This window comes from Lepus europaeus, chromosome 20, assembly GCF_033115175.1.
Source record: "Lepus europaeus isolate LE1 chromosome 20, mLepTim1.pri, whole genome shotgun sequence".
NCBI classification, from domain to species: domain Eukaryota; kingdom Metazoa; phylum Chordata; class Mammalia; order Lagomorpha; family Leporidae; genus Lepus; species Lepus europaeus.
Genome location: NC_084846.1, coordinates 11540451 through 11562586, shown reverse-complemented (window position 1 = coordinate 11562586; position 22136 = coordinate 11540451). Strand labels below are relative to the sequence as shown.

General features: G+C 53.1%; 2 protein-coding genes across 2 annotated transcripts; one reads left to right on the top strand and one right to left on the bottom strand.

The window, feature by feature from the left end:
* Nucleotides 1-872: 872 nt before the first annotated feature.
* On the bottom strand, nt 873-7768 carry LOC133749313 (olfactory receptor 10T2-like). The gene is made up of 2 exons (XM_062178505.1): nt 7730-7768; nt 873-1826 (listed from the first exon to the last, which is right to left on the bottom strand). Exons 1-2 carry the CDS (start codon nt 7766-7768, stop codon nt 873-875), a joined length of 993 nt encoding a protein of 330 aa, XP_062034489.1.
* On the top strand, nt 7767-14683 carry LOC133749312 (olfactory receptor 10T2-like). Its single transcript, XM_062178504.1, has 2 exons — nt 7767-7781; nt 13757-14683. Exons 1-2 carry the CDS (start codon nt 7767-7769, stop codon nt 14681-14683), a joined length of 942 nt encoding a protein of 313 aa, XP_062034488.1.
* Nucleotides 14684-22136: the final 7453 nt, after the last annotated feature.

Here is a 22136-nt window from a genome sequence, read left to right as displayed (position 1 = left end):
AGCTATAGCAGGACACCACAGACTGAGGGATTTATAAGGGATAAGGATTTATTTCTTACAGTTCTGGGGGCTTGGAAGCCCGGGAAGAGAAGGCAGGGGCTGTATCCAGCATTCTTACAGTGTTATCCCATAGTGGAAGAGGAAAGGGCAAGAGAGTGTCGAGGGAGAGGGAGAGGAAGGGGGAGGGAGAGGGGGAGGGGGAGAGGAAGAGGAAGGGGGAGAGGGAGAGGAAGAGGGGAAGGGTATAGAATCCACTCCCAGGATGACTAGGCAACTCCTGGGGTGATGGCATTAATCTATGCCAAAGCTCTGAGCCTCATGACCTAACAAGGTCTTAAAGCTTAAAGCTCCCACTGCCAGGGGCTACGGCATAGTAGATTAAGCTTCTGCCTGTGGTGGTGGCATCCCATGTGAGCCCTGGTTCAAGTCCCGGCTGCTCCACTTCTGATCCAGCTCCCTTCTAGTGCAACTTGGAAAGCAGTGGAGGGTCCAGCTCTGGCTGTTGCACAGCTATTAGGGAGTGAACCCGTGGATGGAAGACCTTGCTCTCTGTAACTCTGTCTTTCAAATAAAACCAATCAATCTTTAAAAAAACAAGAAAGTAATTATCAAGAGGTGCACCCATTAATGGTGATAAGATGAACATATCCGATATCAGAGCGCTTGGGTTCAGTCCCTTGGTTCTGCTGCTGGCTCCAGCTTCTTGCCAATGCAAGGCTGGCTCCAAGTGGTTAGGTTCCTGCTGCCCACGTGGGCGATCTGGATTGAGTTCCTGGCTCCTGTGGTCTAAACTTTTGGCTCAGGAGCAGGTGGGCATTTGGAGAGTGAACCAGTAAGATGGAGCCCTGTCTGTCTCTGTTTCTCTGGCTCTCTTATTTAGGTGGCCGGCAGGTGCGTGCCAACGTCCTGCGCAGCGCCACGCGGACCTCCTGGTTGCGTAGCGTGTACACGACGGGGTTCAGCAGCGGCGTCACCACCGTGTAGAACACGGCCACCAGGCGGTCCCGGGCCGGGTGGCCGCCCGAGTCCGGGCGCAGGTAGATGATGGAGGCGCAGCCGAAGTGCACCACCACCACGGTGAGGTGGGCCGCACAGGTGGAGAAGGCCTTGCGCCGGCTGGCGGCCGAGGGCATGCGCACGACGGCGGCCACGATGAAGGCGTAGGACAGGAGGATGAGGAGGAAGGAGACCAGGACCACCAGGACGCTCAGGAAGAAGATGGCCAGGGCCCGGCGCGCGCTCTGGGCGCAGCTGAGCCGCAGCACCGGGCCGATGTCGCAGAAGAAGTGCTCCACGCGCCGCCCGCCGCAGAAGGGCGCCCAGAAGACCAGGCAGGTCTCGGTCAAGGCCACGGAGAAGCCGGCGCCAAACACCAGGGCCCCCAGGCCGAGGCAGACCGACGGCCTCATGATGAGCGCGTAGCGCAGCGGCCGGCAGATGGCGACCGAGCGGTCGTAGCCCATGAGGGTCAGCAGGAAGCAGTGGCTGCAGCCCAGGCCCAGGAAGAAGAACATCTGCGCGCGACAGCCCGCGATGGAGATGGCCTGGCTGCGCAGCAGCAGGTGCGCCAGCATGTTGGGGATGGTGACCAGCGTGTAGCAGGTCTCGGAGAGGGACAGCACGGCCAGGAAGCGGTACATGGGCGTGTGCAGGCTGCGGTCGGCGTGGATGAGGGCGATGATGGTGGCGTTGCCGCCCAGGGTGACCAGGTAGGTGAGCAGGAAGAGCGCGAAGAGCGTGGGCCTCAGGTGCGGGACGCTGGAGAATCCCACCAGCACGAACTCGGTCACCCGCTCCGTGCCGTTTCCCGGCTGCTGCTCAGGAGCCTGCGGAGAGAGACAGGGGGCTGCTGGAGTCGCCTCCGCAGTCGCCAGCAGACAGGGAGAGAGACCCCCGGAGGGGCGTGGCCCGGCTTCCAGACATCTCAGGGCAAGCCTGAGGCTCTTCAGCGCCTAAGGGAATCTCCTTCCTGCGGGAGCGCACCCGGGAGGCAGCAGGCCCGGCCCAAGGGGCTGGGTCCCTGCACCCACGTGGGAGGGAGGGAGGGAGGGGGGCCGGGAGGAGGTCCCGGCTCTCGGCTCCCACCTGGTGCAGACGCGGTTGTTGGAATGAACTAGCCAAGTGGGAGCTTTCTCCCGTTCTCTCTCTCTGCAGATTTTAGAATGAGAACTTCTGGGCTGGCATTGTGTGGCACAGTGGGTTAAGCTGCTGGTTGCTTTGTCTGCATCCCATACTGTGGGCAATGCCGAGTCCTAACTGCTCCCCTTCTGATCCAGCTCCCTGCTAGTGCACCTGGGAAAGCAGCAGAAGATGGCTCAAGTGCTTGGGCCCCGGCACCTGCATGGGAGACCTGGAAGAATCTCTTGGCTTCTGGTTTTGGATCTGCACGGCTCCGGCTGTTGTGGCCATCTGGGGAGTGAACCAGCGGGTGGAAGATCTATCTCTTCATCTCTGTCGCTCTAACTTCCAAAATTAAAAAAAAAAAAAAAAAAAAAAGGCAATGCCCAGAACTATTATTTCTCTCTTAAATGTCGGAAAACCGAAAACCTAAACATCGCATGTTATAACCATGCTGTTATGAAGATAAGTGTGATCTCCAATCCTGGAATTTTTAGTTTTTTTCTTTGGATGTTTAAAAAAAATTAAGCAAATTCTCACACCTTGAAATAATAATGTGTGCCCTGGGCACTGCTTGATGGATGGACCTGAATTAATTAGCTAAAATTAATTCCATATTTTATAATTTAATTTTCTGTTTGATTAACTTGCTATCAAGTTATTTATATTTATATGAACATATTGTGTATAGTTATATATAATATGAATATTTGCAAATATTGCAGTCTTTGCCTGCTTCTCAGGAGTTAGCTGATGAAATGCACCCACCAAAGAGACTTCTGTGGGGGCCGGTGTTGTGGTGTCATGGGTTAAGCCACCACCTGGAATGCTGGTGTTATATGGGCACCGGTGCAAGTCCTGGCTGCTCCACTTTTGATCCAGCTCCCTGTTAATACATCTGGAGAAGATGCAGTAGAAGATGGCCCAAGTGCTCTGGGTACCTGCCACCAATGTGGGAGACCCAGGTGGAGTTCCTGGCTCCTGGCTTCAGCCTTGCCCAGCCCTGGCTGTTTGCAACCATTTGGGGAGTGAACAAACAGATGGATGATCTCTCTCTCCTTCTCCCTCCCTCTCTCTCCTTCTCTCTTGCTCTCTCTCCTTCTCTCTCCCTCTCCCTCTCTCTCTCTCCCTTTCTCTCTGGCTTTCCAATAATTAAATACATCTTAAAAAGGAAAAGAAAATCCCATCTTTTAAAGTGACAATGAGGAAAATTGACCAAGCACAGAGAGAACTAACACTGCCTGATCTCATTTAACGGGCAGAACGTCAAAAAGTTGAACTGTGGGAAGATTGTTTGGTCTAGCAGCTAAGATGCTGGTTCAGTGCCCATGTGCCACAGGTGAGTACCTGGGTTTGAGTCCCAGCTCTGACTCACGACTCCAGCTTGCCACTAATGCAGACGCGGGAGGTAGCCGGTGATGGCTCAAGTTGCTGGGTCCCTGCTGCCCCTATGGGAAGCCTGGATTGAGTTCCGGGATCCCAGCTTGGCCTTGGCTGAAACCCAGCCGTTGTGGGTATTTGGGGAGTAAATCAGCAGATGGGAGCTCTGTCTGTCTGTCTTTCTGTCTTGCTGTCGGATAAAAGAAGTTGAACTCACAGAAGCAGAGAGTAGAATGTGGCTACGGGGCGTATGTGGGAAGGTGGGAGGCGTTAGGGAGACGTTAGTCAAAGAAGACGACATTTCAGTTTGACGAGAGAACAGATTTTAAGAGATCTATTGGACAGTATAGGGAATAAGAGTGTGTGGAATCTTGAAAATAGCTTGGGATTAAATTTTAAGTGTTTTCAACAGATTTGTTTATTTGAAAGAGTTACAGAGAGGAGGAGGAGAGGAGAGGAGAGGAGAGGAGAGGAGAGGAGAGAGAAATCAAATCGAGAGATCTTCCATTCCATGGTTTACCCCATAAATGGCTGCAACAGCCAGGGATGGGCCAGACAGAAGCTAGGCACTTTATCTGGGTCTTCCATGTGGCTGCAGGGGCCCAGGGGACTTGGGACCCCACATGAGAGACCTTGATGAAGTTCCTGTTTGCTGGGTTTGGTTTGACCCAGCTCTGGCCGTTGCAGCCATCTGGGGAGTGAACCAATGGAGGGAAGATCTCTCCCTCCCCCTCTCCTCCCTTTTCCCCCTCCCCTCCCCTATGTGGGAGACCAGAGGAAGCTCCTGGCTCCTGGCTTCAGATTGGCTCAGCTCAGATGGTTGCAGCCATCTGGGGGAGTGAACCAGAAAATGAAAGATACCCTCCCCTCCCTCTGCCTCTCCTACTATGTAATTATGACTTTCAAATAAAAAATACAAAAATCTTTAAAAAATACTTATTTTCAGAGAGAGAGAGAGAGAGAGAGAGAGAGAGAGAAATTTCCATCTGATGATTTATTCTTCAAATTCCCATGACAGCCAGGGTGGGCCAGGCTAGTCCAAAGCCAGGAGCATGGAACTCCATTCAGGTCTCCCAGGTGGATGGCAGGGACTCAAATACTTGAGCCAGCACCTGCTGCCTTCCCAAGGTGAGCTTGAGGGGAAGTGGAGCAGTGGGGGCTTGGACCACACTTGAATACGGGATGTAGGAACCCGGATGGTACCTAGACCTAATTTGAATGACACCTGCCCCCAATGTATGGCTTTTTAAGAACTCACAAATATTTTTCATGAACAACAGATACAAAACAGTAAGATTTGCACTGTCAAACTAAACAGGCATATGTTCTAAATTTCCCAATAATCCTACTAGGAGTGCTAGCTTTTTTTTTATTTTTTATTTTTATTTTTTTATTTTTGACAGGCAGAGTGGACAGTGAGAGAGAGAGAGAAAGGTCTTCCTTTGCCGTTGGTTCACCCTCCAATGGCTGCCGCGGCCGGCGCACCGCACTGATCCAAAGCCAGGAGCCAGGTGCTTCTCCTGGTCTCCCATGCGGGTGCAGGGCCCAAGCACTTGGGCCATCCTCCACTGCACTCCCAGGCCACAGCAGAGAGCTGGCCTGGAAGAGGGGCAACCGGGACAGAATCCGGCGCCCCGACCGGGACTAGAACCCGGTGCTGCAAGGCAGAGGATTAGCCTGTTGAGCCGTGGCGCCAGCCTTCGGAGTGCTAGCTTTTATAAACAGAAGCAATACAATTTCTTAGAGGGCTTTTTTCCCTCCATGGTAAATTTTGTCTACTGTTCTTAAAAAGGTTGAATAAATCCGTTTTGACACCAAGAAGTCCCTCATAGAGGCCAAACATGCTAAAATCATTTGTGATTAGCGTAGTCACTGAATGATCTAAGCAGCAGGTGTCTGAGTGACGCTGAGCTCTGTGGGAAGAAGGAAGGGCAGGGAAGTCGTGGGAGGGGACGCAGGGGTGTGAGCGGTGCTATCCAGAAGCAGCTGATGGATCTTACAGGGAGAACTCAAAGCCAGGCTGAAGGGCACCCAGCTGTGACAGCCACAGACAGAGGGGACCCTCTGGGGACAGTGTCACAGGCTCCCCCAGGAATAGGTCAGTCCCTCCTGGGCATGGCACACAGGGGCTTTGCAAAGGACACCAACAACAGGACACACTGAGTGTAGCAGTGGCCCCTCCCACAGCGATGCAGCCTGCCCTTGCTTACCTCCCATGACGGGGAGGTCGCTACCTGGCAACACACTCCCCATCACAGTGAGCAGGCGTCTGTGCAGTGCTGGGGCAGCCCTGGGGTGGCAGCGGAGAGAACAGGGCCCTCATCTGGCACCAGCCGAGGCTGGGTGTGAATGTCAGTGCCCTGGATTCCTGGGGCTGGGTGACCCCAAGCAGCTGGCCCAGCCTCTCTGAGCCTGTGCTGTGAGAGCAGATGGTAAGGGGTTGGCATTGTGGCACAGTGGGTTAAGCTGCTGCCTGCAGGCCTGGCATCCTATGAGTGAGCACCAAGGGGAGTCTCGGCTGCTCCACTTCTGACTCAGCTCCCTGCTGATGCACCTGGGAAAGGAGTGGAAGGCGGCCCAAGTGCTTGAGCCCCTGCACCTGTGTGGGAGACCGAGCTGGAGCTCAGGGCTCCTGGCTTCAGCCTGACCCAGCCCTGGCTGTTGTGACCATTTGGTGCATGAACCATCAGATGAAAGATTCTCTCTCTCTCTCTCTCTCTCTCTCTCTCTCTCTCTCTCTCTCTCTCTCACACACACACACACACACACACACACATCACATGCATACATTCTGCCTTGCAAGTAAATAAATTAATCTTTAAAGAACAAGACAGAGAGGAGATGTGGATGCCATGAGCTCGGCGACAGAAGTCCTAGGGCCGGAGAGCAGGGCTGAGTCCTGCACTCTAGGGCTTGGGGCCAGGGCGGCTGTGACTGTGTTTCTCTGGCGAGGCAGGGGCTGGTGTGGGGAGGGGTCGTGCACCCCCATCCTCCAGGGCTGGAGCTGGGCTCGGAGCCAGGGCTCTGTCCCTGCAGGCTGTGAGTTTCAAGGCTCCGCTTACCCCTCACGCCTTCACTGAGCACCTGCTCTGTGCGGGGTGCTCCCTGGACAGTGAGGACATGGCAGAGAACAGAACCCCGCACAGGAGGGGGGACAGAAGGTTCTAGAAGAGGGGGTCAGGCAATCAGCTGCCAACATGTGAATCAGCCAGCTAGGCTGCGAGTTAGAAAAGGAACAGCAGGGGCCAGCACTGTGCTGCAGCAGGTTAATGCCCTGGCCTGAAGTGCTGGCATCCCGTATGGGCGCCGGTTCAAGACCCAGCTGCTTCACTTCCAATCCAGCCTCTGCTGTGGCCTGGTAAAGCAGTAGAAGATGGCTCAAGTGCTTGGGACCCTATACCCATGTGGGAGACCCAAAAGAAGCTCCTGGCTCCTGGCTTCGAATTGGCACAGCTCTGGCTGTTGCAGCTAATTGGGGAGTGAAACCAGCGGATGGAAGATCTCTCTCTCTCTCTGTCTCTCTCTCTCTCTCTCCCTCTCCCTCTCCTTCCCCCTCCCTCTCCCTCTCCTGTCTCTGTTTAACTCTGACTTTCAAATAAATAAATACATCTTTTTAAAAAAAGATAAGGAACAGCAGAGTTGAACTTGGGGAGCTGGGATTCGGGCTCTGCTCCTCCCCCACTGTCAGATGTCACCCCCAGGACTGGGCAGCAAAGACCCTGGATTCACACACTTGAGGGAAGTGAGGAAATCAGTGGAGAGGTTGTGTGAGGGCAGAGAAGTCCGGGTGCAGCCAACAGCCTGTGCAAAGGCCCTGCGGCTGGAACACACCTGGAACAGCATCAGCAAGGAGGGCCAGAGAGGAAGAGACAAAGAAGCAGAGGGAGGAGGTGAGGCGGGGAGGGGACAGGGCAGGCAGCACAGGGCAGTCGGGAAGACCCTGGCTTTGAGTGGGAGGAAGGTGGGAGCCATGGAGGGTTGTGGGCAGAGGAGGGGCCTGCCCTGACTCAGGTGTGCTCAGGTGTCAGGACAGAGGGTTGGGGGACCGGGGGAGACCAGGAGGCCAGGGAGGATTGCGGGGGCAACTCCTGGTTGGGATCCTACCTGGATGTGTGTGGGCTTGCAGGGGGAGTGTGAGTCTGAGTGTGGGTGTGCAAGGGTGAGTGTGTCACTGTGGGTGTGTCTATCCAGGGGTGAGAGTGGGATTGTGAGCAGCCAGGTGTTCGCTCACGCAGCCCCAGGTTCTGCCAGCATTCGCTTCCGGCCTCATGCTGAAACCACAGGTGAGTGGTGTACACCTGCTCACCCCTGCGCGGGGCAGGTGTGGTCTCTTCTGCCGCCCCTCCCTGCCCCGGGCAGACCCCAGTCTCCCCCACCCCGAGTTCCAGCTCTGAGCATCTTTCTGCCACATTCCCCCTTCCCCATCCCCCAGCTGCTGCTCTCTGCGGGGGGTCTCTCAGACCTGGACCCCGGGCCACAAACTCCTTCTCCGCGCTCCCCGGCTGAGGCTGGCAGAGGCCCTGGCTGCCCACTCACCATGGCTGAGGCGTGCGCGCACCGTCCCTGCCCACATCGCGCTCTGCCTGGCATCAGAGTGGCTGTAGGGCTCGGGTCCTCATGCGCTGGGGGTCCCTGAAGCCCCACCGCCCCTGGGGCTTCGCAGCCGTTAACGAGCCCCACGGGGCGCAGGCGGGCGGCAATGAGGGGCTGCTCCTCCTGGAACCCCAGCCCTCCCCTGGGTCCGCCTCCCCAGCGGGCGACTGCGGGGAGGGACAGGTGCAGTCTCCGTTTGCGATGGGGCTGCCCCACCCCAGCCCTCTCCTGGCTCTGCTGCTGCGCCCAGCGCCTGCCTGTGCTGGGAAAGCAACCCTGGGCCCTGGCCACGGAGGGTGGGGTGGAAGCAGTGGCCACGGCAGGCTGTCACAGAAACGGTGCCCAGTCTGAGTGCCCCATGGTGGTCCCAGCCTCCTGGTCCACACGCTCCCCGGACTGGGTCACCGGATCCCCCGTCTCCCCTCCTGATCCTATCTCAAGGCTGTCCCAGGAGCCTGCAGTGACTGTCCCTGCATCCAGTCTCACCTCTGTCCTGGCCCCATCCTGTGAGAGAGAACATTGTTGTTCCTGCCCCCTCTCCAGCACCCTCCACGGCTCCCCATGGCCCTTGGAGCAAGGTTTAAAATCCCCCCAGCCTTGGGGCGGGCACTGTGGCATAGTGGGTAAAGCCACTGCCTGCAGGGCTGGCATCCCATAAGGGCGCTGGTTCGAATCCTGGCTGCTCCACTTCCCATCCAGCTCTCTGCAGTGGCCTGGAAAAGCAGTAGAAGATGGCCCAAGTCCTTGAGCCCCTGCACCTGTTTGGGAGACCTAGAGTAAATTCTTGGCTCCTGGCTTTGGATTGGTGCAGCTGCTGCCGTTGCAGCCAACTGGGGAGTGAACCAGAGAATGGAAGACCTCTCTCTCTGCCTCTCCTCTCTCTGTGTAACTCTGACTTTCATATAAATAATAAATCTTTAAAAAAATAAAATAAAACCCCCCAGCCTTACCCACAAGACCCTGGGCATCTGGCCTCTGCCACCTTCTCTGGTTCCAGACCTAGCCACTGCTCCCCTCACACCCACACTCAGACAGTGGGAGGGACATCCGTGAAGACCTGCCCCTGCCCTGCCCCTCACAGCTTTGCCTCCCTCTCGCCAGCCCATTCCTCAGCAGGGGATTTCTTTTCTCTCCTCCCACACTCCTGGCGACCGCCTGCTTCTTGCCAGCATCACCACCTCCAGAAAGCCCTCCATGGTCACCCCAGGTGGACACAGGCAGTGTCTGTGCTCCCAGGGGGCCCTGGCTTCCTCCTTGTATTGTCCCTGTGTTCTTGTTTGCCTCCTTGAAGCTGATGGACTCTCAGGAACTGTCGACTATTCTGACCTCTGACATCTTTGCTTGCACTTAGGTCTTGTTTTTTCATGAATGTTTTATAGTCTTTTTTTTTTAAATAATGCATTTATTTATTTGAAAGATCTCCCATCCATTGGTTCACTCCTCAAATGTCCATGATAGCCAGGTCTTGGCTAGGCTAAAACCAGGAGCCTGGAGTTCAATCCAGGACTCCCATGTGGGAGGCTGCAGTACCCAAGTACTGGAGCCATCACCTGAAGCTTTCCCAGGTGCGCATCAGCAGGAAGCTGGAATTAGGCAGAGCTGGGACTTGAACCCATGCACTCTGATATGGGATGCAGCTGTCTCAAGCTTGACCTGTTGTACATCATCACTCACCCCTCCTTTTCTTCCTTCCTAAAGGTTTAATAGTGTAGCTGATCTTTGTCAGCAGCTAACTTTTGTTTTCAATGGCTTCTTTGACTTCTCTATTTTGTGTTTCATGAATTTGCCCTCTTATATTTGTCTGCTTGTCCTATTCCTTATTAAAACTGGGGTAATGAAGACTCCACTATTAGTGTTGAATTAACTAAATCTCCCTTCATTTCTGCCAGCTTTTGCTTTATGTATTTTGATGCCCTGTTGTTAGGTGCATATATATTCATAACTATTATATCTTCTTGAGCTACTGAGAATTGTATTATTATAAATGTCCTCTTGCAACAATTTTTGTTTTAAAGTCGATTTTGTCTAATCTTTTTGTGGCTTCTCCAGCTCTCTTGTGGCTACTGTTTATAACAAATATCTATTTCCCTTTTTTTAAAGATTTATTTTATTTAAAAGGAAGACTGGCAGAGAGTCTGGGAAAGAGAGGAAGAGAGAGGGAGAGGGAGGGAGAGAGAGGAAGAGAGGAAGAGAGAGGGAGAGGGAGAGGGAGAAGAGATGGAAATTCCATCCATTGGTTCACTCCCCAAATAATGCCCACAACAGACAAGTTTGGGCCAGGTCAAAGCCAGCTCCTCCACGGCTTGGAGGAGGAGACAGCATTCCGAGGTCATCACCACTCTGACGCTTCTGCTGACATCTGGAGCTCAGAGGGAATGTGGCCCTAGGTGGGGGAGTCTGGGTTCTCCTGCACTCTGATAGGATGTAGATGCCGCAGGGGTTGGGACAGTCTGAGCCCCTGGCTCGTCCCTCTCAAATCTGCCCACTGCTTCCCACTCCTGGGCTTCTGTTCTGCGGCTGTCACGCGGGAGCAGCCGGGACTCCCGTTGGTGCTCACTCATTGGATGCCAGGCCTGCAGGCAGCAGCTTAACCCACTGTGCCACAATGCCAACCCCTTACCATCTGCTCTCACAGCACAGGCTCAGAGAGGCTGGGCCAGCTGCTTGGGGTCACCCAGCCCCAGGAAGCCAGGGCACTGACATTCACACCCAGCCTCGGCTGGTGTCAGATAAGGGCCCTGTTCTCCACCCTGCTGCACCTCAGGGCTGCCCCAGCACTGCACAGATGCCTGCTCACTGCGATGGGGAGTGTGTCGCCAGGTAGCGACCTCCCCGTCATGGGAGGTAAGCAAGGGCAGGCTGCATCGCTGTGGGAGGGGCCACTGCTGCACTCAGCGTGTCCTGTTGTCGGTGTCCTTTGCAAAGCCCCTGTGTGCCATGCCCAGGAGGGACTGACCTATTCCTGGGGGAGCCTGTGACACTGTCCCCAGAGGGTCCCCTCTGTCTGTGGCTGTCACAGCTGGGTGCCCTTCAGCCTGGCTTTGAGTTCTCCCTGTAAGATCCATCAGCTGCTTCTGGGTAGCACCGCTCACACCCCTGCGTCCCCTCCCACGACTTCCCTGCCCTTCCTTCTTCCCACAGAGCTCAGCGTCACTCAGACACCTGCTGCTTAGATCATTCAGTGACTACGCTAATCACATAGGAGTGATTTTAGTACACTCGGCGTTCAAAGTGGTGCCTTTTTGTTTTCGGTTTTTGGATTTATTTATTTATTTGAATGCCAGAATGAGAGAGAGAGAATTTTCCATCTGCTGGTTCACTCCTCAAATGGCTGAAATGGCCAGGCCAAAGCCAGGAGCCTGGAGCTTATTCCAGGTCTCCCATGTGGGTGCAGGGGCCCTAGCACTGGGGCCATCTTCCACCACTTTGCAGGCCATAGCAGAGAGCTGGATCGGAAGTGGAGCAGCTGGGACGGGAAGCAGTGCCCATGTGGGAGGCTGGCTCTGCAGGCGGTGGCTTTACCTGATAAGCACAGTGCTGGCCCCGCCTCTGAGACTATCACTACATTGAATGCTCCTCTAGCTTTACTTGTGATGAATCAGGGGTTGGCAGGCTCCATCTGGCCCCTGGCTTGTTTTGCCAATAAAGTTTTATTGAAACTGAGCTGTGCACACACATTTTCGTAATGTCTATGGCTGTTTGCACACCAGCACTGAGCAGTTGTGACTGAGCTGACACAGCCCATAGATACTAAAATATCCCCCCTTTACGAAAAAATATGCACCCCACCACAAGATCCTCATGGCCGCCTGCCTCATGCTTCCTGGTTTTCTTCCATTCATGAGCAATGGGCATCCCTCCCTCACAGCCCTTTTGTTCCCATTAAGTTCTTTCATGGTCCCGAGATGTGAATCTTGGGAGATGGAATCTTGGGATTCCATCAGTCTTGCTGTATGTTGTCTTCCTCTTCTTTAAATATATCTTCGGAACGAGAATTTAAAATGCAAATTTCCAAGACAAAACCAGCCATTTCCCAGACATTGAAGCCATCATTTCCACTCCTGTTATCAGGCAGCTGGGGATGAGCTTGGGCAGGTGCAGGGCCACTGCGTTTATTTCCTCTCCTTAGAGTACACCAAATGGCCACCAGGTGGTGCAAAAGCAGCCCTCTCCACCCTGTCCTTCCTCTTAAAACTCGTAACTGCATATCGGCTCTGTGGCGCAGTGGGTTAAAATCCCAGCCTGCAGTGCCGGCATCCCATATGAGCGCTAGATAGAGTCCCGTCCGCTCCACTTCCGATCCAGCTCTCTGCTATGGCCTGGGAAAGCAGCAGAGAATGGGCCGAAGGCTTGGGCCCCTGCACCTGTGTGGGAGAGGAGTCCTGAAAGAAGCTCCTGGCTCCTGGTTTTGGATCAACTTAGCTGTTATACCCTAGTCTACATGGGGGGAGTCATGCAATTTTGTCTTGCTGGGCTTGGATTATTCAATTAACCATGTCCTTCAGATTCATCCATATTCTCCCATTGAATGATTAAATAATGGGATTTTTTAAAAAAAGATTTATTTATTTATTTGAAAGAGTTACACAGAGAGAGAAGGAGAGGAAGAAAGAGAGAGAGAGAGAGAGAGAGAGGTCTTCCATCCACTGGTTCACTCCCCAGCTGGCCGCAATGGCTGGAGCTGTGCTGATCCAAAGCCAGGAGCTTGGAGCTTCTTCTGGGTCTCCCATATGGGTGCAGGGGCCCAAGCACTTGAGCCATTTTTCACTGCCTTCCCAGGCACATTAGCAGGAAGCTGGTTTGGAACTGGAACAGCCGGGGCTCGAACCTGTACCCATATGCGATACAGATGCTGTAGATGGTGGCTTAACCCACTAAACCTCAGCACTGGCACCATCAATCACCTTTTTTTTTACAGAAGAAATTTTCTTTTTTGAGAAAAACATTTATTACCTTGAAAAGCAGAGGAGAGAGAGAGGTAGAGAGAGAGAAATAGAGAGATAGAGATAGAGATAGAGATAGAGATAGAGAGAGATGTTCCATTTGGTGGTTCCCTAAATGTTCCAATTGTAGGTTCCCTAAATGCCTGCAACTGCCAAGGCTGGACCAGGAACCAGGAGCTGGGAACTGCATCCGGGTCTCCCACATGGGTGTCAGGGGCCCAAGCACTTGAGCCATCTTCTGCTGCTTTCCCAGGTGCACTAGCAGGGAGCTGGATCAGAAGGGGAGCAGTTAGGACTCGGCATTGCCCACAGTATGGGATGCAGACAAAGCAACCAGCAGCTTAACCCACTGTGCCACACAATGCCAGCCCAGAGGTTCTCATTCTAAAATCTGCAGAGAGAGAGAACGGGAGAAAGCTCCCACTTGCTAGTTCATTCCAACAACCGCGTCTGCACCAGGTGGGAGCCGAGAGCCGGGACCTCCTCCCGGCCCCCCTCCCTCCTTCCCTCCCTCCCACGTGGGTGCAGGGACCCAGCCCCTTGGGCCGGGCCTGCTGCCTCCCGGGTGCGCTCCCGCAGGAAGGAGATTCCCTTAGGCGCTGAAGAGCCTCAGGCTTGCCCTGAGATGTCTGGAAGCCGGGCCACGCCCCTCCGGGGGTCTCTCTCCCTGTCTGCTGGCGACTGCGGAGGCGACTCCAGCAGCCCCCTGTCTCTCTCCGCAGGCTCCTGAGCAGCAGCCGGGAAACGGCACGGAGCGGGTGACCGAGTTCGTGCTGGTGGGATTCTCCAGCGTCCCGCACCTGAGGCCCACGCTCTTCGCGCTCTTCCTGCTCACCTACCTGGTCACCCTGGGCGGCAACGCCACCATCATCGCCCTCATCCACGCCGACCGCAGCCTGCACACGCCCATGTACCGCTTCCTGGCCGTGCTGTCCCTCTCCGAGACCTGCTACACGCTGGTCACCATCCCCAACATGCTGGCGCACCTGCTGCTGCGCAGCCAGGCCATCTCCATCGCGGGCTGTCGCGCGCAGATGTTCTTCTTCCTGGGCCTGGGCTGCAGCCACTGCTTCCTGCTGACCCTCATGGGCTACGACCGCTCGGTCGCCATCTGCCGGCCGCTGCGCTACGCGCTCATCATGAGGCCGTCGGTCTGCCTCGGCCTGGGGGCCCTGGTGTTTGGCGCCGGCTTCTCCGTGGCCTTGACCGAGACCTGCCTGGTCTTCTGGGCGCCCTTCTGCGGCGGGCGGCGCGTGGAGCACTTCTTCTGCGACATCGGCCCGGTGCTGCGGCTCAGCTGCGCCCAGAGCGCGCGCCGGGCCCTGGCCATCTTCTTCCTGAGCGTCCTGGTGGTCCTGGTCTCCTTCCTCCTCATCCTCCTGTCCTACGCCTTCATCGTGGCCGCCGTCGTGCGCATGCCCTCGGCCGCCAGCCGGCGCAAGGCCTTCTCCACCTGTGCGGCCCACCTCACTGTGGTGGTGGTGCACTTCGGCTGCGCCTCCATCATCTACCTGCGCCCGGACTCGGGCGGCCACCCGGCCCGGGACCGCCTGGTGGCTGTGTTCTACACGGTGGTGACGCCGCTGCTGAACCCCGTCGTGTACACGCTATGCAGGACCCTGGCACACAGCTGCCGGCCACCCCTATAAGCACCTGTTCTACATTCCATGAAGCTCCAGGCATTGGTTACCCGCACTCAGTCCACGACTCAGTCTTATCCATAAAGCAGAACCATCTATGGGGCGGTGCTGTGGCATAGGAGGTTATGCCTCCTCCTGTGGCGCCAGCATTCCATAGGGCGCTGGTTCGAGTCCCAGCTGTTCCACTTCTGATCCAGCTCTCTGCTATGGCCTGGGAAAGCAGTAGAAGATGGCCCAAGTGCTTGGGCCCCTGCACCCATGTGGGAGACCTGGAAGAAGCTCCTGGCTCCTGGCTTCAGATCAGCAAAGTTCTGGCCATTGCTTAGGGACTACATCCGATATCAGTTATTTTATTTTATTTTTTTTGACTCACAGATATGTGCAAAAACTCACTGTTCTTGACAAATGCAGCTTTGCTTGTCACCAATCCAAAGTGTTTTTTTTTTAATATAAAATAAAGATTCATTTATTTACTTGAGAGGCAGTGCTACAGACAGAGAGAGAGTGAAAGACAGTTAGAGAGATCTTCCATCCACTGGTTCATTCCCCAAATGGCTGCAACAGCTGGGGCTGGGCCAATCCAAAGCCAGGAGCCAGGAGCCAGGAGCTTCTTCCAGGTCTCCCATGCGGGTCCAGGGCCCAAGCACTTGGGCCATCTTCTTCTGCTTTCCCAGTGCATTATCAGGGAGCTGGATTAGAATTGGAGCAGCTGGGATTCAAACTGGTGCCCATATGGGGTGCCAGTACTGTGGAGGCTTAACTTTCTGTGCCACAATGCTGGCCTTCTCTCCCCCACCCCACGCTTTATAAAATATTTATTTATTTACTTGTTTTAATTTTTTTTATTTTTATTTTTATTTTTATTTTTTGACAGGCAGAGTGGATAGTGAGAGAGAGACAGAGAGAAAGGTCTTCCTTCCATTGGTTCACCCCCCCAGTGGCCACTGCGGCCGGCGCGCTGCAGCCGGCACACCACGCCGATCTGAAGCCAGGAGCCAGGTGCTTCTCCTGGTCTCCCATGCAGGTACAGGGCCCAAGCACTTGGGCCATCCTCCACTGCACTCCTGGGCCATAACAGAGAGCTGGCCTGGAAGAGGAGCGACAGGGACAGAATCCGGCACCCCGACCGGGACTAGAACCCCGGGTGCCGGTGCCACAGGTGGAGGATTAGCCTATTGAGCCACGGCACCAGCCTTATTTACTTATTTGAAATTACACACACACACACACATGAGGGACAGAGAGATCTTCCACCTGCTGGTTCACTCCCGGATTGTCTGCAATGGCCAGGGCTGGGGCAGACGGAAGCCAGGAGCTCCATCCTCGTCTCCCACATGGGTGCAGGGGCCCAAGCTCTTAGGCCATATTCTGCTGCTTTCCAAGATGCCTTTATTAGCAGGGAGCTGGATTGGAAATGGAGCAGCCTGGACTTGCACCCTCGCTCATATGAGATGCCAGTGTCTCAGCTGGTGGCTTAACCCAGTACACCACAACGCTGGCCCCTGGGTCTGCTTCTGATTCCTTTTTCCTATTAACGTGCACCCTGGGAGGCTGCAGATGGTTCAAGTTGCTTGGGTCCCTGCCACCCATGTGGGAGACCCAGATGGAGTTCCTGGCTCCCAGCTTCAGCCTGGTCCTAGCCCTGGCTGTCGCAGGCACTGAGGAGTGAACCAGCCCGATGGAAGATGTGGTGTGAAGATATTTAATGCCACTGAGTTACACGTTTTTTTAAAAAAACATGGTTAAAACGGTAGATTTTTATATGATGTGTCTTTTTTTTGCCACAGTTCAAAAATTTCAGAAAGAAACTAGAAAGTGCTTTGCTATGAAAGGCAGTCTTCACGGGTGTGCTGGTGCTGTGAGGTCTACGGGCGCCTCCCTGAACAGGTAGAGCTGGACGGACAGGCGCCTGCTCCATCTCACACCCAGAGCACTGCTCTCCTACAGACATCCCGGATGAGTCATTCACTCACTCACGGAGGTAGCGTGAAATATGAGATCTGTCTGTCAAACCCTAGCATCGCTTCTCATGCTCTAGTGACCTACAAACATCAAAACCCTGCAGTCTGCCTGCAGAATAGAACCATAGTTCAACAAAAAGAAAAGAAAACCAAAACCCAAGGGACATGAAGACCCGACTTTCAGCAGAAGTGTGCAAGCACACATGTTGCAGCACCTTAGCAACTTTTTAAGAAAAAGATTTATTTGGGGGCCAGTGCTGTGGCTTAGCAGGTAAAGCCACCTCCTGCAGTGCCGGCATCCCATGTGGGTGCTGGTTAGAGTCCTGGCTGTTCCACTTCTGATCCAGCGCTCAGCTATGGCCTGGGAAAGCAGTAGAGAATGGCCCAAGTCCTAGGGCCCCTGCACCCACATGGGAGACCCAGAAGAAGCTCCTGGCTCCTGGCTTCAGGTCAGCTCAGCTCTGGCCACTGCAGCCAGCTGGGAAGTGAACCAGAGGATGGAAGACCTCTCTCTCTCTCTGCCTCTCCTTCTCTCTCTGTGTAACTTCGACTTTCAAATAAATAAATAAATAAATAAATAAATCTTTAAAAAAAGAAAAAGATTTATTTTAAAGGCAGAGGAACAGAGCAAGAGGGAGAGCTTGAGAGAGAGAGAGAGAGATAGAGATCGTCCGTCTGCTGGTTCATTTCCCCAAATGGCTGCAACAGCCTGGACCAGGTCAAACTGAGGCCAGGAGCCTGGAACTCCATTCAAGTCTCCCATGTGGTTGGCAGGGACCCAAGCACTTTGGGCCACCACCAGCTGCCTTCCCAGTTCCATTAGCTGGGAGCTGGATCAGAAGTGGAGCAGTCGGGACTTGAACTTGTGCTCCCATAGGGGATGCTGGGATCCCAAGGTAGCAGCTTAACCTGCTGCACCACAATGGCAGCCCCTGAGCCTTAGCAACTTGAGAATCTCATTAGGCAGCCGTTGTGAGGATTTTTGCCTCATGGGAGAGTAGGTTCCTTGTCTTTTGCTGGGAGAGGGGACAGTGGCGCTGTTCACTGCCTTCTGTGCTCCAAAGCACTTGTGAGACCTCCTCAATCTCATTTCCTCCTTGGTGTAATTTTTGGGGACTCATGGTACAAACTTGGGGGAGTGTTTTTTTTTGAAGTGTTTGTTTATAGTTATTTGAAAGGCAGAGAAGCAGACAGAGGCAGACAGACAGACAGACAGACAGAATTTCTATCCTCTAGTTCACTCCCCCAAATGCTTGCAACAGCCAGGGCTTGGGCCAGGCTAAGGTCAGGAGCCAGGAGTTCCAGCCAGGTCTCCCACATGGGTGGCAGGGACCCAAGCACTTGAGTCATCACCCGCTACCTTTCCAAAGTGTGAAGTGCAGGAAGCTGGAATTAGAAGTGGAGCAGCTGGAATTGAAACCTGGGTGCTCTGATATGGGTTGGGGGATGTCCCAACAGGCAATTTAACCACAACACCCAACACCCAATGCTGCAGGAGATGCGTTTGGAAGTCCTGTGAACTGGAGAGTGCTGAGTGCAATGAGCCAGACCCAGGAAGACAAATCTGAGGTTGTTCTCTTATTCGTGGAGGTTATTGCACAGAGTATAGAAATTGTGTGGATGGCATATCATTGGGTATTTAGTTATAAATCCTGCCTCGCTGAAGTATACCGTGTAGATGACAATGTACTCTTATCTCCCCCCGTCATGGTCATGGTCATGGTCATGAACCCTTCACTCTGTGATATTAATATCTCTGTTTTCAAAAGAAAACAGGGGCTGGTATTATGGCATAGTGGATAAAGCCACCACCTGTGATGCTGGCATCCCCAAATAGTTGCTGGTTTGCGTCCCGTCTGCTCCACTTCCAGTTCAGTTCCATGCTGATGGCCTGGGAAAGCAGCAGAAGTGGCCCAAGTGCTTGGGCCCCTGCACCCACATGGGAGACCTGGAAGAAGCTCCCGGCTTTGGCCTGGCCCAGCCCTGGCCATCATGGCCAGCTGGGGAGTGAACCAGCAGATGGAAGATTTTTCTCTGTCTCTCTCTGTGTAACTCCTTCAAATAAATAAATAAGTCTTAAAAATTGCATATATGTGTATGATGTCTACATATGAAGTGAATATGACAAAATGTTTAAAAATTATAATTTAAAAAGTAAAAATTAATTAAAAAATAAAATACAACCAAATAACTCTACAAGAATTTCAAATATTTTTGCAACAAAATAGACTTGCCTCTAATCCATTTTTCATGAAGTTTTTGAAGTACCTTTATGTTATTAAAAATATAAAGTCTTGGGGCCGTCACTGTGGTGTAAAGCCAGTGCCAGCATCCCATATGGGTGCCGGTTTGAGTCCCGGCTGCTCCACTTCCAATCCAGCTCTCTGCTGTGGCCTGGGAAAGCAGTGGAAGATGGCCCATGTCCTTGAGCTCCTGCACCCACATGGGAGATCTGGAAGAAGCTCCTGGCTCCTGGCTTCAGATCGGCACAGCTCTGGCCATTGCAGCCAATTGGAGAGTGAACCAGCAGATGGAAGACCTCTCTCCCTGTCTCTACTTCTCTCTCTCTCTCTCTCTCTCTCTCTCTCTGTCTCTCCTTCTCTCTGTGTGTAACTCTGACTTTCAAATAAATAAATAAATCTTTTAAAAAATGTGTCAGAACAAAAACGTGTCTATTATTTCAAAAAAAAAGTCTCGTGAGACCCTGAATCACAGACCTCAACCACTTAATGGCAGCCTGTGTGGAGAGACAGCGCCCCGTGAGACAACCATGTTCCCTTCCATCTCCACTTCTCTCACTCTCCTATCAACAGTGGTGAGATTACATGACATCCACGAGGATTCTGGCTTCTACCCATGCCTGCAAAGGCTACAGAGTCAATAGGCACCTGCCGTGTCACTCACGACAGCACAGGGCTACCTGAGGCTCTGTCCTCACATACATGAGCTCCTTGCTTTCTGTCTCTCTCCGGGTCTCTCTGGCCAGCTCCCTGTCAGTTTATTGCCTTGTGGTCTGGGTTTCTAATTGCTGCTGAACCCCACTCCTGGTACTAACTTTCATATCAGGTACTTGCACAGTGTTTGCTGTTACGACAAAGAAATCCAAGATCCAGATGTTTCACCTGCATAGAAATATGTGTCTTGCTCATGGCTGCTGGTTCACAGGTGTTAAATCACAGCGTCCTTCCAAAGTTACTTACGTGGCTGCAACCATCAAGTCCTCATTCAGCTCAGGCCACAGCAAAGTGTAGAAGCCTTAAAGGAACACATTCTCCAGGTTTCTGAGGGCCAGGTGTGGGTGTGCTGCCCACTGCACATTCACATCCGATTGGCCTGGACCACAACTCTCACCAGGGCATCTGGACCCATGGTTGATGCTCCTGGTTACACCTGACATTGTTTTACAAGGAAGACCAGGAGAATGAGTTCTGGTCAGCATCTAGCAATGTCTTACTTGTTTCACTCTCTGAAGAGAGGTTGTCATCCCATTTCATTGAACATATTGAGAATCAGAGAGTTTAACTAACTTGCCCAGGAATGGGCATTTGGTGCGGCATTCAAGGCATTGCTTGGGGGAGGGGGCAGTGTTGTGGCATGGTGGGTTAAGCTGCTGCCTGCAATGTTAGCATTCTATATGAGCACAGGTTCAAGTCCCAGCTGCTCCACTTCTGATCCATCTGCCCATTAATATACCTGGGAAAATGGCAGAGGATGGCTCAAGTACTCCACATGGGAGACCTGGATGGAGTTCTTGGGTCCTGGCTTCAGCCTGGTCCAGCCTTGGTCATTGTGGCCATCTGGGGAGTGAACCAGCAGATGGAAGCTCTCTCTCTCTCTCTCTCACTCTCTCTCTCTCTCTCTCTTACTCTCTCTCTCCCTGTCACCCTGTCCAAATAATTAAAATTTTGTAGGCTGCTTCTACTTTTCCTTCCATCTTTAGGGATTGATTATTTATGGAATTACTCACAACTACTTTACTCACCTTTTTTGTTGTTCTTATCCATTTAAAAGTATGCCCAGTTGTGAGGATTTCTTGGTTTGCATTGCTTTGCTTGTGTGGGTGGAAAATACCAGTCCCACTGGTCCCTATGAGGCAGAAGCTCGTGCAGGTGTGGGGCCAGGTGTGGGTGACGCTGTGCTTGGTGGAGGGAGGCGGGAGTGTGGCTTGGGAAGGAGCCCTTGCAGTCTGTGTGAGCATCTGTCTGAGACGCAGGCACTGAGCTAGACCTGGGGCGAGCCTGGCTGAGACTTGGGGAGGTCGCTTGGCCTCCGTGAGCCACGCAGGTCATTCCAGGGGGGAATGATGATGATCTCTTCTTTGCTATTTCCAGACTTCCAGACTCTGTGCCTTCTCTGGAACTCGTAAAGATTAGGATGGAGGAAGTTTCTGTTTCCCAACACACAGACTTTTTTGAAAGATTGATTTATTTGAAAGGCAGAGAGGCAGAGTCTCACACACACACACACACACACATAAAACCTTCCATTTGCTCGTTCATTCCCTAAATGGCTGCAATGACCAGGGCTGGGCCAGGCTGAAGCCAGGAGAGTCTTCTGGGTCTCCCATGTGGATGGCAGCAGCCCAAGCACTTGGGTCATCTTCTGCTGCTCTCCCAGGTGCATTATCAGGGAGCTGGATCAGAAGTAGAACAACTGGGATACAAACAAGTGCTCACATGGGATGGTGGCATCGCAGCCGGTGGCTTTACCCACTGTGCCACAATGCTGACCTCAGACCTCTTTCTCCATCTCTCCCTTTCTCTCTGTAAACCTACCTTTCAAATAAATAAGTACATCTTAAAACAATTAATCTGTTTATCACATGGTGTGTGTAAATTTACACTTATGTATAAAGTTAAATGTATGATTTTATTTTTAAGTGTCATACAATAAAACTGAATTATTTCGCATTCAGCTCAATGAATTTCTAGCACATGTAACCACATCATAATCAGTTTTTTATGCTTTATTTATTTGAGAGGCAGAGAGAGAGAGAGAGAGAGAAAGAGAGAAAGACAGATACAGAGGTCTCCCATCTGCTGGTTCACTCCCCAATTGGCCACAACAGCTAGGATTGGATCAAGCTGAAGCTGGCAGCCAGGAACTCAGTTGGGGTGTCCAACCTGGGTGGCAGTGCCCCATGGACTTGAGCCATCACCTGCTGCCCTCCAGGGTCTGCATTAGGGCAGGAGAATCGGCACCTGGACCCAGGCACCGCGATATGGGACTTGCAGGTGTCCCCAGGGATGCCTTAACCATTGGTGCAAACATCTGCCCTTTCTTCTCTATGTTTAAGTGTCTAGTTCATCAGTCTTCAAGGCACTTGAAATGTCACTCAGCAGTCACCATGGGGCATTGCCAGAACTCTCTTCTGGCAAAACGGAAACCCTGTGTGCATTAAACAAGGACCACCCCCCCCCCCAACAGCCATGATACTCTCTACTTTTCAATATTTCTCTTAGAATACATTAAAAAAAAACACCTAGATGATCAGAGAAGAG

Coding starts and splice junctions, on each gene's coding strand:
- LOC133749313 (XM_062178505.1), bottom strand. CDS start 7,768: ATGAGGCCGGAAGCGAATGCTGGCAGAACCTGGGGCTGC. Junction 1,827..7,729: donor CTGGCAGAACCTGGGGCTGC/GTGAGCGAACAC, acceptor CTCTCTCCGCAG/GCTCCTGAGCAGCAGCCGGG.